Source organism: Kryptolebias marmoratus, linkage group LG5 (genome assembly GCF_001649575.2).
Source record: "Kryptolebias marmoratus isolate JLee-2015 linkage group LG5, ASM164957v2, whole genome shotgun sequence".
NCBI classification, from domain to species: Eukaryota; Metazoa; Chordata; class Actinopteri; order Cyprinodontiformes; family Rivulidae; genus Kryptolebias; species Kryptolebias marmoratus.
The window spans coordinates 13,959,259-13,972,647 of record NC_051434.1 but is presented as its reverse complement, the minus strand read 5'-3'; the positions used below and the strand labels follow the sequence as shown (position 1 = coordinate 13,972,647).

Here is a 13,389-nt window from a genome sequence, read left to right as displayed (position 1 = left end):
GGTTTCCAGTATACCATGTACAGTGAATGTATTGTAACGTGCGTCTGTTGTCAAGTGCTTTTAAATTATATTTTCGTATGTAACGTGGAGACCAATGTTTCCTTTTTGTATGGGGGTCGAACAGGTTCTGAAAAGACTGACTTGTAACTGATGTTAAAACTGTCTTTCTCTATAAAAGATGAGCTGCTTCAATGTAAACATGAAAATGAATTTAAAAAGAAAAGAAAACAAAAAACAGCAAAATAAAGTAAAAATCCCTCGAAGCTCAAACTGATGGCGTTCGTTCTTTCTCGCCGAGGCTAAAAAAAAGGACGTTGCAATGACTTTCATTTAGACAAGCTTAATTTATTCATAAAGATCTTTGCAGTACACATTTAAAATATCTTTCAGACATTCTCACGTGAAAAGGACTCATGACGTACACAAGGATTTGCCTTGAGATTCCCGGGTATGTGCATTTTGTTTTGTTTTCTTTTTCCGTTTAAAGCCTGAATGCAACACAGTCAGGAAACACTTTGAAAGGACAGAAAATTAGACGAGCAGCGGTACGAAGCAGCCGAGACACATTTAAAAATCACATTCGGTCATGAGGGGCTCACAGACTTGCACACAAAGCAACAACTTTTACAGTTCTGGCTTTAAAAATAATAATAATAATAAAAAAACCTTAGTACGTAACAATGAAAGTGTCAGGAAGTCAGCGTCCCGTGTCTGTTCGTCTAAAAACATGATGCGTCGCCTCTCCGCCCAGCAGCTTATGGTGTTTTGTTTTTTTTTAAAAGTGCACAACAGGAAGTAAAACATCACAGGCTCGTTCTTTCATTTAAACACGAGGGAGGGAATGATGCGAGACAGATTTACGACAGTAATTCACAGGTTTCTCCACGAACGTCGTTTCTGTACAGTACATTCAGAATAAAGCCTTATTTCAGTGCAGACGCATGAAAACGTAGTGCTGTTTCTCTTTAAACCATCTGACATCGTCTCTAACCGCTTTTATGTACAGATAAATAGTTTTATGTACACACTCGGGACCCTTTTAACAGCCGTCGCTCTGCATTTACACTTTTGTCAAAGCTTTAAATTCTGCAGACAACTAAAAGGTGATGTTTTTGTTATTTATATATGTTCAAGTTAGATTCAGGACGGGGATGATTTTATACTACTTTTTTTTCCCCATCCAAACAAAAGCTTTGACTTTTGCGACACTTACATTTTGTTTGCGGACTGCATTAAAATGAATATAAGCATGCACTTAAAAAAGGGAGGGGGGGGAGGTTAAAAATGAGGCTGAAAATGATGCAAAAGTAAGGGATTGATGCCTTACTTATAACGTGTTAAAAGTGAAAGCAGCTCCAGATGGATCAGCCACCTTAGAAACTCTTCATCCTTTTCCAAAGTGCATTCTTTTCTAATGTTTCAGATTGAAAAAAAAAAAAAAAAAGGTGCTCATGATTGGACACAATGTGTCAACCCAAGTGACCGGACAAAAAGCTTTACCTGTACGGCATGTCAGAATTCAAAGCCCAGTCCCCGGCGTCCTTCACTCGATCTGCTCGAAGTTGAGCACGTGGCCGTCGAAGTGCGTGAGGACGTGCCTCTCGAAGAGCTGCTGCTGACAGTTGAGGGGGAACTGCTCGGAGCAGACGGGGCACACCTTCCAGTGGCTCTCCACGTGCTGCTCGAAGCTGCGCTGCTCGAAGTGCGGCGGGAAGATCACCTCGCACAGAGGGCAGCGCTTGTGTACGTCACTGCGGAGGAGGAGGGGTGGAGGAGAAAAAGATCAAAGCGGAGGAGGATGGTGAGTGGCGGAGAAGACGCGGATATCGCTTTGAACGTGGATGTCTAAGACAGGCTGAGACACGAAAACACAAGGGATGAAATGACAGAAAATCAGTTTAAAGGTTCAAAAAGTGACAGACTCCAGGGCTCAGGGGCAGTTCAGCTGGATCTTTCCCACAAGATGTTGAAACACTTAACTGAAGGCCGAGCATTACTTGAAGGAATGCGTAACCCCCGCAGCCTTTCGTGCCGTCTCATTTTGTGATGGCAGAGCTGCAGCCGTTCAGGTAAAAACCTGGTAAACAATGTCACGTACGATCTCCTGCGAGGCTTCACAAGACGTGCTCGCCCTCGGAGCACACGTTGGGAAAGACTCAGCCACTACCACAACAAGTTCCAGCTCAATATATGTAAAACCGACTGAGTTGGAGCCATTTATGGGTTTGCTAAGGTCGATTAGCTGCGAGGGCCACCTTGCATTCAGTGCCTAATTTCTCTGAGTCTCGTTAGTTTCTGTCCAGGTGTTCATGAGATAAGTATGTTGCTAACATGACAGACAAACCCAACGACATAATATCTCATTTATGTTTGAGTGTGTGTGTGTGAGCTACCTGGAGTCAAAGCAGAAGCTGCTCCTCGCTTCACTGCGTCTGTTCGACTGATGATCACATGACTGCTGCACTCCATTACCCACCTTTGACAAACAAATATCCACAAAAAAAATTTGAAAATTATAGCTGGTTATCCATTTGTGTGTATTCATAAACACAAACACTAATAAAAAAATGATTCTGATTCTATGCTTCTTGAATTAAAGTTGAGTTTTCTTTTTTAAGTTTCTATTTCGGTTCCTTCCCAAACAACTGGATGGACTCTGACAGTGGGAAATTGATCTAAGGTTTGTCCTTATGCAAAACCTCCCCTATTTACTCGCCCAGCTCTCATTATCTTCCTCTCTCTTGAGCTCTGAGGGAGTGACATTAATTAGAGCTTTATGCAAATGAGTTCAAAGCTTCATCCTTTAAGGGCAAACTGCATTTCCCTCCAGTCAGCGAGGGGGGGGGGGGCACACCAGAGACGGAGTCTGACAGAGGTGCAGTGAAGGAGGGGTTGTCATGACATGATTACGTTGGGAAGGAAAGCAAAGTGCAAAAAGGAAGTCAAACATTTCTGCTGCTGAAGTTATACGAACATTTCGTTGGCTTTCTAACATGTACAAATAAGTAATTTCTTTATCAAGCATAAAAGTCTCTGTTTAATTTAAATAAAAATGGTTGTGCTGCTACCTACTTTTCGTGCCTCCTCTGGTGGGCGCTCGGGGTTCTCGGGGGGGCTGGTGCTGCGGGACGGCTGGATACAGACCACCTCCCGCTCCCAGCCCGGCGTGCCCGGACCGGGGCTGGGCGGCGACATGGGGGGAGCGCAGGGCGGCGCACAGGCCGGGGCCTCGGGCGGGGGGCGGGACGCGCCCTCGGGAGACAACGGCACGTCCGTCCGATCTGCGGTCCGAACAGAAGCACGACTTAACAAATGGGGGCAGCCGCTGGGTGGGGTGGGGGAATCAACGGAGGGCTGAGGTTCACCTTTTGAGGTCTCTGTGGAGTAAGGATTTCCGTACTGCAGTTCGGCCGGCCTCTGGGGCACGAGTGGCGGTGGCGAGGGGTTCTGGGGGTAGGGGAGAGGGTAGCGCAGCACCATGGGCTGCCTGACCTCGGCACCCTGAATGCCAGCTTCCATCTCCCTCTGCCTGGAGACGTATCGCCGCAGCTCCTGGGGGAAACACAACACCCATCCCTGAGAGGCAGCGCTGGACTCCACCTCGATTTCCTCCCAATTAATTTAAGCTAAAACATATCCTACATGCACGCGCTCATTCATATTAAATTTGACTAAATGCATAAATGCTTTAAGCTCAGACGAACCACAGTCATCATCAGCCTCATTAGTTATTCAGCCCACACTTTCAACATCTCAACCAAGAAGTGAGAAACTACTTTCAATTTACAGTCAAGTTTCCCTAAACACTGTTTTTGCCCTTTGTGATTATATCTGAAGCAAGAGCATTAGTACCCTACTCATTACTGTAATGGGTGTCAGACTCCAGCTCCCTCTGCTCTGGCTGCTGCTGATAAAAAACAGCTTATGCCTCCCCTGACCTCCTCTCTTGATGACTTCATTAGCGCGCTGCTATCAAGTTTAACATTTAAACCAGGGTTGGGAAGGTGAAACAGACACGTCGCGTGGCATTTGCGCTGTCTAATGGCACTGTACCGGTGGGCGAAAGAGAGGAAAAAAGAAAAGGAAAAAAAAGCAAGTATAGCTGTTTAAATTAGTGGGTGGGGGAGGGAAGAGAGAAAAGTTCGTGAAAAAACATCAGAAGGCACAAAAGCTGCGGATAATTGAACGCAACGATTTAAAAACTTGAGTTCGAAGTCCACGTCGTTTATAAATAGAGCTGTAGCTGAAAGTTTGCTCTGAGCTGATATCAGTATTCAGCATTTCCTGACATCAAACTCATCAACATGTCTTATGACACAAGAAGAAATGCTTCCCCCCACCCCCACCCCCACCCCCTTCTCTTGTTGTTGGGAATTGAAGCCAGCTGAAGCCTGTTTATGGGAGCAGTGGTGTGACATGAAACTTGTCCTGGGACCGTTCTGTGGGGACGCTGCACCCGCTCTGGCTTCAACTTCCGGGTTCCCATATGGAGACCAGCACTTCCTTTCATGTTGTTGATCAAACTATATTCTTAAATTACATTTTTTTCCTTTTTTTGTTTTTTAAAGTGTAGCTGCATGGAGTATTTATGAGCAGCCAGTATTTTACCTGCAGTAGACGCCAGTTAGAGCAGCGGTCTCTAACCTTTTTAGCTCCACGGACCGGTTCATTATCAGACAGTGTTTTCACAGACCGGCCTTTGAAGGTGTGGTGGATAAATACAACTAAATAAAACGATACGACCAGCTTTGTTAGCTGCATCCTGGTATTGCGTTAGCAACATGAATAACATCCTCTCCTCCCCCCTCTGTGTTTAAACATGTCCTTCAAAATAAGAGACACCACAAAGAATAGAACTCACCATAACTCTGAATCAGTGGGAGCCCTGAGCCTGTTTCTCAGTAACGAAACGGCCCCATCTAGGGCTTCCAGAGATGTTTGTTTTTTACTCATTTTGCTGCTTGTGGGTTTGTTTTTAGCGGTGACGTATCACGTGACCTAGATAAGCATTCTGACACGCATCAAGAGTGAGTCTTAGAGGGATGTAGTGGAGAGAATCTGGTCAGTTTTCAAAATAAATGCCGTTCAGACTCCGAAAATAAAAAAAAACGGAAATACTGTAAGTTAATTATTCTTTCTTTATGACCTGGTACCAAAAGACCCACGGACCACGTACTGGCCCGGGGTTTGGGGACCTCTCAGTTACAGCAATCTCAGTTTGGAGAATCGGCAAATTCACACGATGGCGAAACGCTAACAGAGGCATTTATAAGCACAACCTAACGAGCAGTCAGCAGTTTTACGGGTTTAAATAACTTTATGCTTATTCCTTTACTTTTCATGGACTGCATCTGATGAGGTACACATATTAACACTTATCTAATGTTTTGTGATATAAACACTCTGCATTAAAACAAATGGAAGTGAATCTGATTATTTCAGACAGCTGAAATTAGCTCCTAAAATGAAACTGAAAATACCTCTAAGTCACTTAAACACTTACTGTGTGTACTCCACTGAACTCCACCTCAGTAAAATCAAAACAATGCTTATAAGTCTTATTAAATTTTCAACATCTCTGGTTTTACCCTAAAGGATCGGTTTAGCAGCGGCTAAAAAACAAACTATCCCAGCTAAAAGAGCCCCGCTCAAATATGACATCTTTATCGTGTCCGTTTTACCTCCTGGAGCTGCTCTTTGTCTTTCAGAGCCTGGGCGAGGTTGCGTTTGAGCTCGGTCACCTCACTGTTTCGCTCTGCCATCTGCACCTAGTGACAGGACACACACGGTCACATCGGGAGAGCTCACGAACACGGACCACAAATTTAACTATTTACTTCTGCAACATAAAAGGCTTGCTTTAAAAGGAAGGTGTGGAGCCCCTAAAAAAACAAACCAAAAAAAACGTTGGGGAAATTCAACTAGAAAGAACATGTTAACGTATCTTGCTGATAAGATCTCGTTTCCTGCTTCGGGCTTTTGTCAACTGATGAAGAAGATCAGTGTGCATGCCCACAGGTGAGCAAAGTGAACAAAATATTTGTCTTGTATTTGCCCCGGAGCATTGTCGAGCGTGTGGGGCCTACTGTAAAACACATCCGTAAAGCCAAAGAAAGCAGGTCTGTGTTCAGTGGGAGATGAGGCGGGTCAGAGGACCGTCATAAATCCCTCACTCTCGAACAGAACCGACCCTGTGGGATAGTTTACATCACTAGCTGCTTGCTCTTCTCCTATTTCACTCCATTTCAAAAGGCTTCGAATCCCCCCGCTGCTCTCATGGCTCCTCTTTCTGCCTTATGTCTATCTGTCGGCCCTGATTTCATCTCTCTTAAATTCTGTCTGCTTCTTTCTCCCTCCTCCCTAAATTCTCTTTCATCTCCTTTTTGTCTTCTCTCAGCCCCCCCACCCCATTTCATGAATTTACACCTCAACCCCCCCCCCATTCACACACACACACACACACACACGCTTGTGTCTCTCTGTGCGTACCCCTCTCCCTCCTCTCTCCATCCTCTGGCTGATGTAAACAGCCGTAAAGCACGGAGTTCTGCGCCTGCCTCTTCTCCTCGATCTCCGGGGCCATTAGCAGCAGCGGGGGCGGCGGCTCGGGCCCGCGGGCGATCGCCTCAGACGGGAAAGCTCGATCAAAGTCGAGGGAGAGCCGTATTTACAGCGCAGATAAACACACACTCACTCTCGGCGAGATTAAATGCCGAGCAGGCACTCTGGGCAGACGTCTGCACGTAAACGCTCGCTCTGTTCAATAACGTCCACCCAGGCTGCACGGACGGGCTCGGTTTGTCGTACTGAAGCAGTAGAAAATGTACAGAAAACAAGTGCAGCTGCATTTTTATTCAACGCCGAGCACATGGCCATTAAACTGAATTAATGCTAAACGCCTTAAAGTGGAAAAAAAATGTATAAGCTTTACATACAGGTAAAAACAACCATTATTTCTCATGCATTTTGTGTTTAGGAAGGAAGAAGATGAACTGTTTGTTATTCTCCAGTTATCGGGGCGAGCAGGTTGTCCAATTAGAACGCTTCTGGGTCGATCTGAATTGCTGCAGCCAGAATTCAGATAGGAAGTGGAAGGAAATGTTAGCTTCTCTGCATAGGTTTGCTGTAAAATCTAGACCAAAATTGTTTAAGTCTCCTTCTCACATATACCTTAATGACCAAACTTCATTAGGTTTTAAACTCCTCATTGAGCCACATTTTCCCAAACGACTGCATCGCTGTCATACTGAAGGTATACTTGTAGTTCCTAGAGAGAATATAAAGAAAGCTTTCTAATACCAGCATCCTTTACTTGCAGTTTTGTGATTAAGATCACACCATCTGTTATGGAAAAAGCCTTATGTTAGGGCTGAAATGACTAGTTTCACAATTATTTATCAATTAAGTTTTGTAATTTTGCAATAAATTTGGGGATTGCAGAATAATCTGATGCATCAAAAGCTTATATTGATAAAAATGCATCTCTAGATTTGTGTGCTTTATTTCACAGTTGTTGGACCATAATGAAGTATTTAAATTTTAGGTCCAGGTTTGATTAGAATCCCATCAACGTGAAGTCCACCTGTGTGCCGAGCGTCTTACTCTGAATCGCTCCTCCTCGTCAGCCAGCCGCTGTCGGAGCGTCTCGTTGATCGCGCACTGCTCCCTCCACTTCTCCTCCATCATCGCCAGCTCCGCCTCCACCGAGAGCGTCTGCTCCTTGTCTGCCTCCTCTGAGCTCGTCCCCTCCGCCTCCAGCGGCCCGTGCTCCTCCACACCGTCACTACTCGCCAGCTCCGCCGTCAGTTCAGTTTCTGCTTCGTGGTTCTCCTCTGCGGTCGGCCTTTCGGCGCCCACCTCCACCCAACTCGTCATCCTCGGGCTCTCCTCAGGAGGGCTCTCCTTCTCCTCCTCCTTTTCGTCGGTTTTGTTTCCACCATCTCTCACCTGTTTTACATCGTTCTCGGCGCCCAACTCATCCTTTTCTTTCGGGGACTTCTCTCCCTGCTTTTCCTCAGTCTCTGTGCTGATGTGAGCTTCTGCAGGTGTGGGTTGCTTGGTTTTGAGTTCTGCAGAGATCATCATCTCTGCAACTTCTTGTAGAACTGCAGCAGCAATATTTCCTGAAAAAAAATTAAATTAGCTAAACAAACTGTATTGCCTTGGCTGTAAGTTGATTATATACATTTCAACGTAAGGAGCTGTGAAACGAAGGTGAGTTGTGATAGAATGATGAGCAAATAAATGTCACCAATCTTTGTTTACTGCATGCTGCCAAAAAAACAAAAAAAAAAAAAACGTGTGATCATGTAAATTGCCTGCATCTGTGTTTAAGAATAGTTCAGCTAATACTTAGGTATTGTGATCATTTTCAAACTCGTTAAATAGCTGACATTTGTTTTTTCCAATGCATTTATTTGAATATTTAAACAAACAAAACAATAAAACAAATTAAAAAAGAACTTAAATAATTTCAACATGCTCTTGTAAATAATCATCAAAAAGTAGTTTTTTAAAAAAATGTTTGAAAATAAACATTGGTTTGATAAGACAGATAAATTTATGAGTGGATAATAAAAATGCATGGATTTATGCCATAATCTGCTTCACTACCTTTTGTAGGGGACTCTGGACTACAGGTGAGCGGCTCTTGTGTCGTCTCAGTCGACACGTTTCTCTTTGACTCCTGTAAAGTTTCAACAAACATAAAAGTATAACTGTTTCTGTTTAAGGCTGCGGCGATCAGCAAAGTGAATTTTCCTGATGTTCCTGAGGCCGAGGAACGCTCACCCCCTGTGGCTCTGCGGTGTTAAGCTTGGCCACCTGCCGGCGGAGGCGCTGACACTCCCGGTACTTCTCCTTGTAGTGCTCAGCAGCCATGTGGAGGCGCAGCTTCAGCTCCTCCACCTCCCTCTGCAGCTCAGCCTCCGCCTCGGACACCACCGTGACGCTGGGCGTCACATCCCCGCTGGTTCCAACACCCTGAAAATCAAAGCCGTAGTTCTAACGCTACATTATTTGTGATTTAAAGCAATGTACATTTGTGATGCTAAAGCCCTAAATGATGTAAATGAATATTTATTTAACCCTCAGGCTGAAAGGTTTAAAGAAAGTGCATTAAGGAGGCCAAACACTGACCACCTCCTTGTGAGCGGTGCTCCTCATGCGGTCCAGCTGGCTCTCCATGCGCCGGCACTCCGCTTGAGCATCGGTCAAACTGGCTCGGAGCTTGTCGGCCTCCACACGGGCGCGGTACAGCTCCGTCATTGTGTGGTCGCGGGCGCTGGCTGAGTCCCGGAGCTCCGAGGCGAGGAGCGAGGCCTGCTGCCGGGACGCCTGGAGCTGCTCTTCAGCCTGACGGAGCTGCTCACGCACGCGGCCGAGTTCAGCCTAAAAAAACGTATGGAAGGAACAGATGTATTTATATTTTTAGTAAAAGAAACAAACACAGCAGTATTAGGAACAACCACTACTACCTTATCGGCTTTGTAAGCCAACAGCTCCTTCTCCAGACTGTCCCGCTGGGCAACGCAGACTCTGAGCCTCTCCAGCTCCTCCTGGAACTGGGCAATGGTCACCTCCCTGTTCAGCTCCACCGCCTTCAGCATCTGAAGCTCTGCGCTCAGCTTGGTGTTCTCCAGCTCAGTGCTGCGCAGGTGAGCCTGCACAGGTGCCAAGGGAGAACGACCAGCGCCGGATTGGAGACAGAAACACGAGCGTTTTGTCCATGTTTTGATGTAAGAAGCTTTCCCTTACCTTATAGAGATCTCTCTCGTCCTTCTCATTCTTCAGCTGGCTCTCGAGACCATCTCGCTCTGCTGTCAGCTTCTTCAGACGGTCTCGCAGGCTGCAGCATTCAAAGAACATACGCGTTTACTACCTTTCATCCTGAGGCACCTTATACTGCAAGTTCTTGAGAAATTCTTACAAAGAAACACACAAACAAAAGTCTTCTGTCTGGTTAGACAGTAATGCGTGTCGGTTTGATTCAGTGGACAAAGTGCACACCCTTAACAAGAATTACTTGTCTGTAACGGATAAAACTGTAAAATAGGACCCACTATAAGTCAGTAAAATTTGTTAAAAGGTTTGGTTATGGGAGGCATACAAACATGCTGATGTCCAACTTGGCCTTTTGCCTGGAGGTAAATGAAGAAGAGGCTGAGAACTTGCTCAAACTGTTGCATCGTCACAGAAATTGAGATCGCTAACACGGAACATTCTCCAACCCACCAGTCCAGCTCGGTCTCCTTCTGCAGGCCTCTCTGAGTGACGCCCAGCAGGTCCTCCTCCAGCTGGCGGACCCGGTCTTTGGCCTCGGTCAGCTTCCTCCTCACCTCCTCCCTCTCCTCTGAAAGTCCTTGCGATGAGCGCAGCAGCTCCTGCAGGACACAGAAGTAGCCAATCGCAGCAGCCAGAACTTGGCAGGGCAAAAAACCGTCCTACATCTCGATCAGAGTTTATGTATGTAAAATGGATAATATTTATGAGTATCTGACTTGTTATGTGCCAATAGTGTATGTCTCATAGGTTTGTTTTATTCCCTTTTATACAACGCCAGAGAAACCTGCTTTCACAGAGGTTCAGCTTCTGTTAAAACTCACACATGTCCAGATTATTCATTTCTGCACATGTTCATTTGCAAAGATGCTCCTTAAACATTACATCTTTGCTATATTTAGCTAGGTTTTCAGTCATGTTTTTAAGAGCAGCTGTGATATACGATATCGCCCCTCAGGGCATCTGTAAAGCTTTATCTTATCGCTCGTAAATCACCAGTTACAAATTGTAACTCGTGAGGTTTTTCAAAACAAACGCGAAAACCACATTCGCTGATTTCCGACTGAAAATCAATTCCCCGACTGAACAAACCGACGCTGTATGAGGCGAGGGCACGCAGGAAAATAAACAGCCGCCGAATTCCCAGAAACAGACTTCTGGCGAGAAGACGAACGGATAGCATGCGGCGCGTTTTGCTGCGCACGGTGTGTGCCTGCTGAGGAAACGCTCTGTTTGAACACGCTGCTCATCAGCTCTGAATGACACTAAATCATCTATAGCTAATATTAGATGTGACAGAACAGCATACCTGCTGCACACGCCCTTCGTTTCGTTCGAAACAGGCACACAGAAGTGCTCGCGTTCTTTCTCTCTCACAGACAGAAGCAAAAAAAAAGACTGACACAGACACAAAGCTGCACATTAAAAAGGACATATAGGCAGTCAGCAATCAATCCAACACAGATAAAGGCGAAAACGCGGGTGCAGACTCAGGCCTGTCTCCCTCTGGGCTTGGCTCTGCATGGATTGCTGTATGATTTTTACGGCTGGCATTTGGGAAGCACTTTAGCAGCGCATAAAGACCTTATAAAAAGTGTAGTCGTAAAATTAGCAGCCACGAAATATGTACTTATGTTTTCATGTTAAACTCAAAAGGATATTTCCATCGGAGGGCCACGAGTTGACGCACCCTCTGTAAATATACTGCAACTGACACACACACACACACACACCCCTCCTCTCACAAGTCGTATATCCACAAGGACATGGCTGTTGAATGAAAGGCACCACGGTAATAATAGTGCGTGTATTAGTATTTAATTTATGGCATTTTTTTTTTTTCCCGTCCTTCATAAAAAGATCAGTGGACAAACTCAAAGCAGCCAGATTTCAATGAATATTCAGAGCGGCACTAGGGGGCGATATGAGACAAGTTTAAACTCAATGCTCCTGGCACGCTTCGGCATTTCCCCCTCTCTGCCAACTCCCCTCTGCTGCTAACACTTGAGCTTGAGTTGAACGCTTTAAGCGGTGTGTGTCAAGCTATTAAAACGAGCAACACATAAAACACCCCAATCTGAACATGACTCATCCCGCTGAGGGGGAAAAAATTAAATATGGGTCCAGGTTTACTCATTCGACTTACTCAACAAGGAGGTTTTTATACAAATTAATCTGGAATTGACAGTGTATTGTTTTTAATGCCAATAAAGTAACTGTGAATGCTGAAAAAGAAAGCCAGCAGACAGACAGATAGAAAACAGTGAGAAAGCTGAGAATCACTGAATCGCGTGACTGAGTGGTGTTTCTCCCTGAGGCTGGGCAGGGCTCTCTTTTTCATAAAGGCGGTTTTGTGGACAACCCTCCTGTCATTCCACACGCAGACTAAAAGGCTTTTGCAAGCGGGTGGCATAATGAGTGTGTTTGTGAGCGCTTGTGCACAGGCAGAGGCACACGAAGGGGGGGGGGGGGCGTGGCGTACCACCTGAATGCGAGCGCGTTTTGACGTCATGTTTGTTCACTCTGCGGTTTGCGATGGCATCGTCCCCGACGCCAGATGCCCGGGAAAGAACTGTGTCCCAATTCCGTTCTGGCCCACTGAGTCAGGTCGTTAAAGACGGAGGCAAGAGGCTGGGGGGGCGCGAGCGCGCGCAAAACGCACACCAGGCAGCTCTTTGGGCGTCTGACAAACATGGACACAGATTATTCATCAGCGTGGGCCTTTGAAGTTCTCAGCGCTGTGATCGCTGATGAGGAACCGGCTCCATGTGTGTACGTGGACAAATCAAACTGCACACAATCAGCCTGAATGTCTCAATGTTGAACAAAAAGCCTGTTTTTCAAAACTAAAGACTTAGGCACGTATAGATGCTCCAGCTACATTTTTCATTCCAACAAACGTGTTGGGCGCGTATCGAAAAACTTTTGCTCGTATGCTTGTGTAGACTCCAGCTCACGCCTCCTCTTTCTAACCTGGTTGTGTGTCCGCAGAAGGCAACACGTCTCCCTCTCCTGCTCCCGTTCCCTGGCCAGCCGTTTCTGCTCCTCCTGCAGCTGCTGTTTCTCCTCCTGCAGGAGGCGCATGGCCTTCAGCAGCTCCCTGCGCTCCTGCTGTGCCTCCTCCACACGCTGCCAGACAGAAGGAGATCAAAAATATATATATGGTATTTGAGACGTTTGACGTTAAAATCCCTCATTACCCTCGGCCAGTCAGTGTTAAGACATGGAAATAAGATCCAATAGTAATATTGTGTGTGTGTGTGTGTGTATGTGTAAGACTCAATGTATGAGCATGCTGTCTAGTGTTTTGGGATTGCAACTTGTAAAGAAGTGTAAATGTCATTTTATTAGAGTTTAAGAGCACAAAGATATCGATCTTTTGTGGCCTACCTCCAGTAAGCCAGTCTTTGTGGTAACAACCAGTATGTCTGAGTTGCTATCATCCTCAGTAACAGTCAGCAGCTCTTCGGTGGGTGTAGCCGGCCTAAACTGGAAAGGCGTGCTGGCTCCTCTGATATCACCGGTGTGAGTGACGTAACAGAACTGGTAAAACTCCCCATCAGACTTAGGAACGTAATAACCTGCAGCAACGGAGGGGGGGGGGGGGGG

The 13,389-nt window shown here is 45.9% G+C and overlaps 1 protein-coding gene across 2 annotated transcripts in view; it reads right to left on the bottom strand.

Moving 5' to 3' along the window:
- Nucleotides 1-29: 29 nt before the first annotated feature.
- Nucleotides 30-13,389, bottom strand: part of LOC108241101 (tax1-binding protein 1 homolog A-like) — an 18,638-nt gene continuing 5,278 nt past the window's right edge. The window contains exons 5-18 of one of the 2 annotated variants that reach the window (XM_017425027.3): nt 13,171-13,361; nt 12,754-12,909; nt 10,234-10,382; nt 9,757-9,847; nt 9,477-9,662; nt 9,139-9,390; nt 8,791-8,982; nt 8,614-8,686; nt 7,603-8,123; nt 5,682-5,768; nt 3,366-3,552; nt 3,073-3,281; nt 2,394-2,476; nt 30-1,751 (exon numbers count right to left, since the gene is read on the bottom strand). In XM_017425027.3, coding sequence (XP_017280516.1) covers nt 1,544-1,751; nt 2,394-2,476; nt 3,073-3,281; nt 3,366-3,552; nt 5,682-5,768; nt 7,603-8,123; nt 8,614-8,686; nt 8,791-8,982; nt 9,139-9,390; nt 9,477-9,662; nt 9,757-9,847; nt 10,234-10,382; nt 12,754-12,909; nt 13,171-13,361 — 2,585 coding nt within the window. In that variant the 3' untranslated portion in view covers nt 30-1,543. The remainder of the gene's footprint in view (nt 1,752-2,393; nt 2,477-3,072; nt 3,282-3,365; nt 3,553-5,681; nt 5,769-7,602; nt 8,124-8,613; nt 8,687-8,790; nt 8,983-9,138; nt 9,391-9,476; nt 9,663-9,756; nt 9,848-10,233; nt 10,383-12,753; nt 12,910-13,170; nt 13,362-13,389) is intronic. The other variant, XM_017425036.3, reaches the window with a different exon arrangement.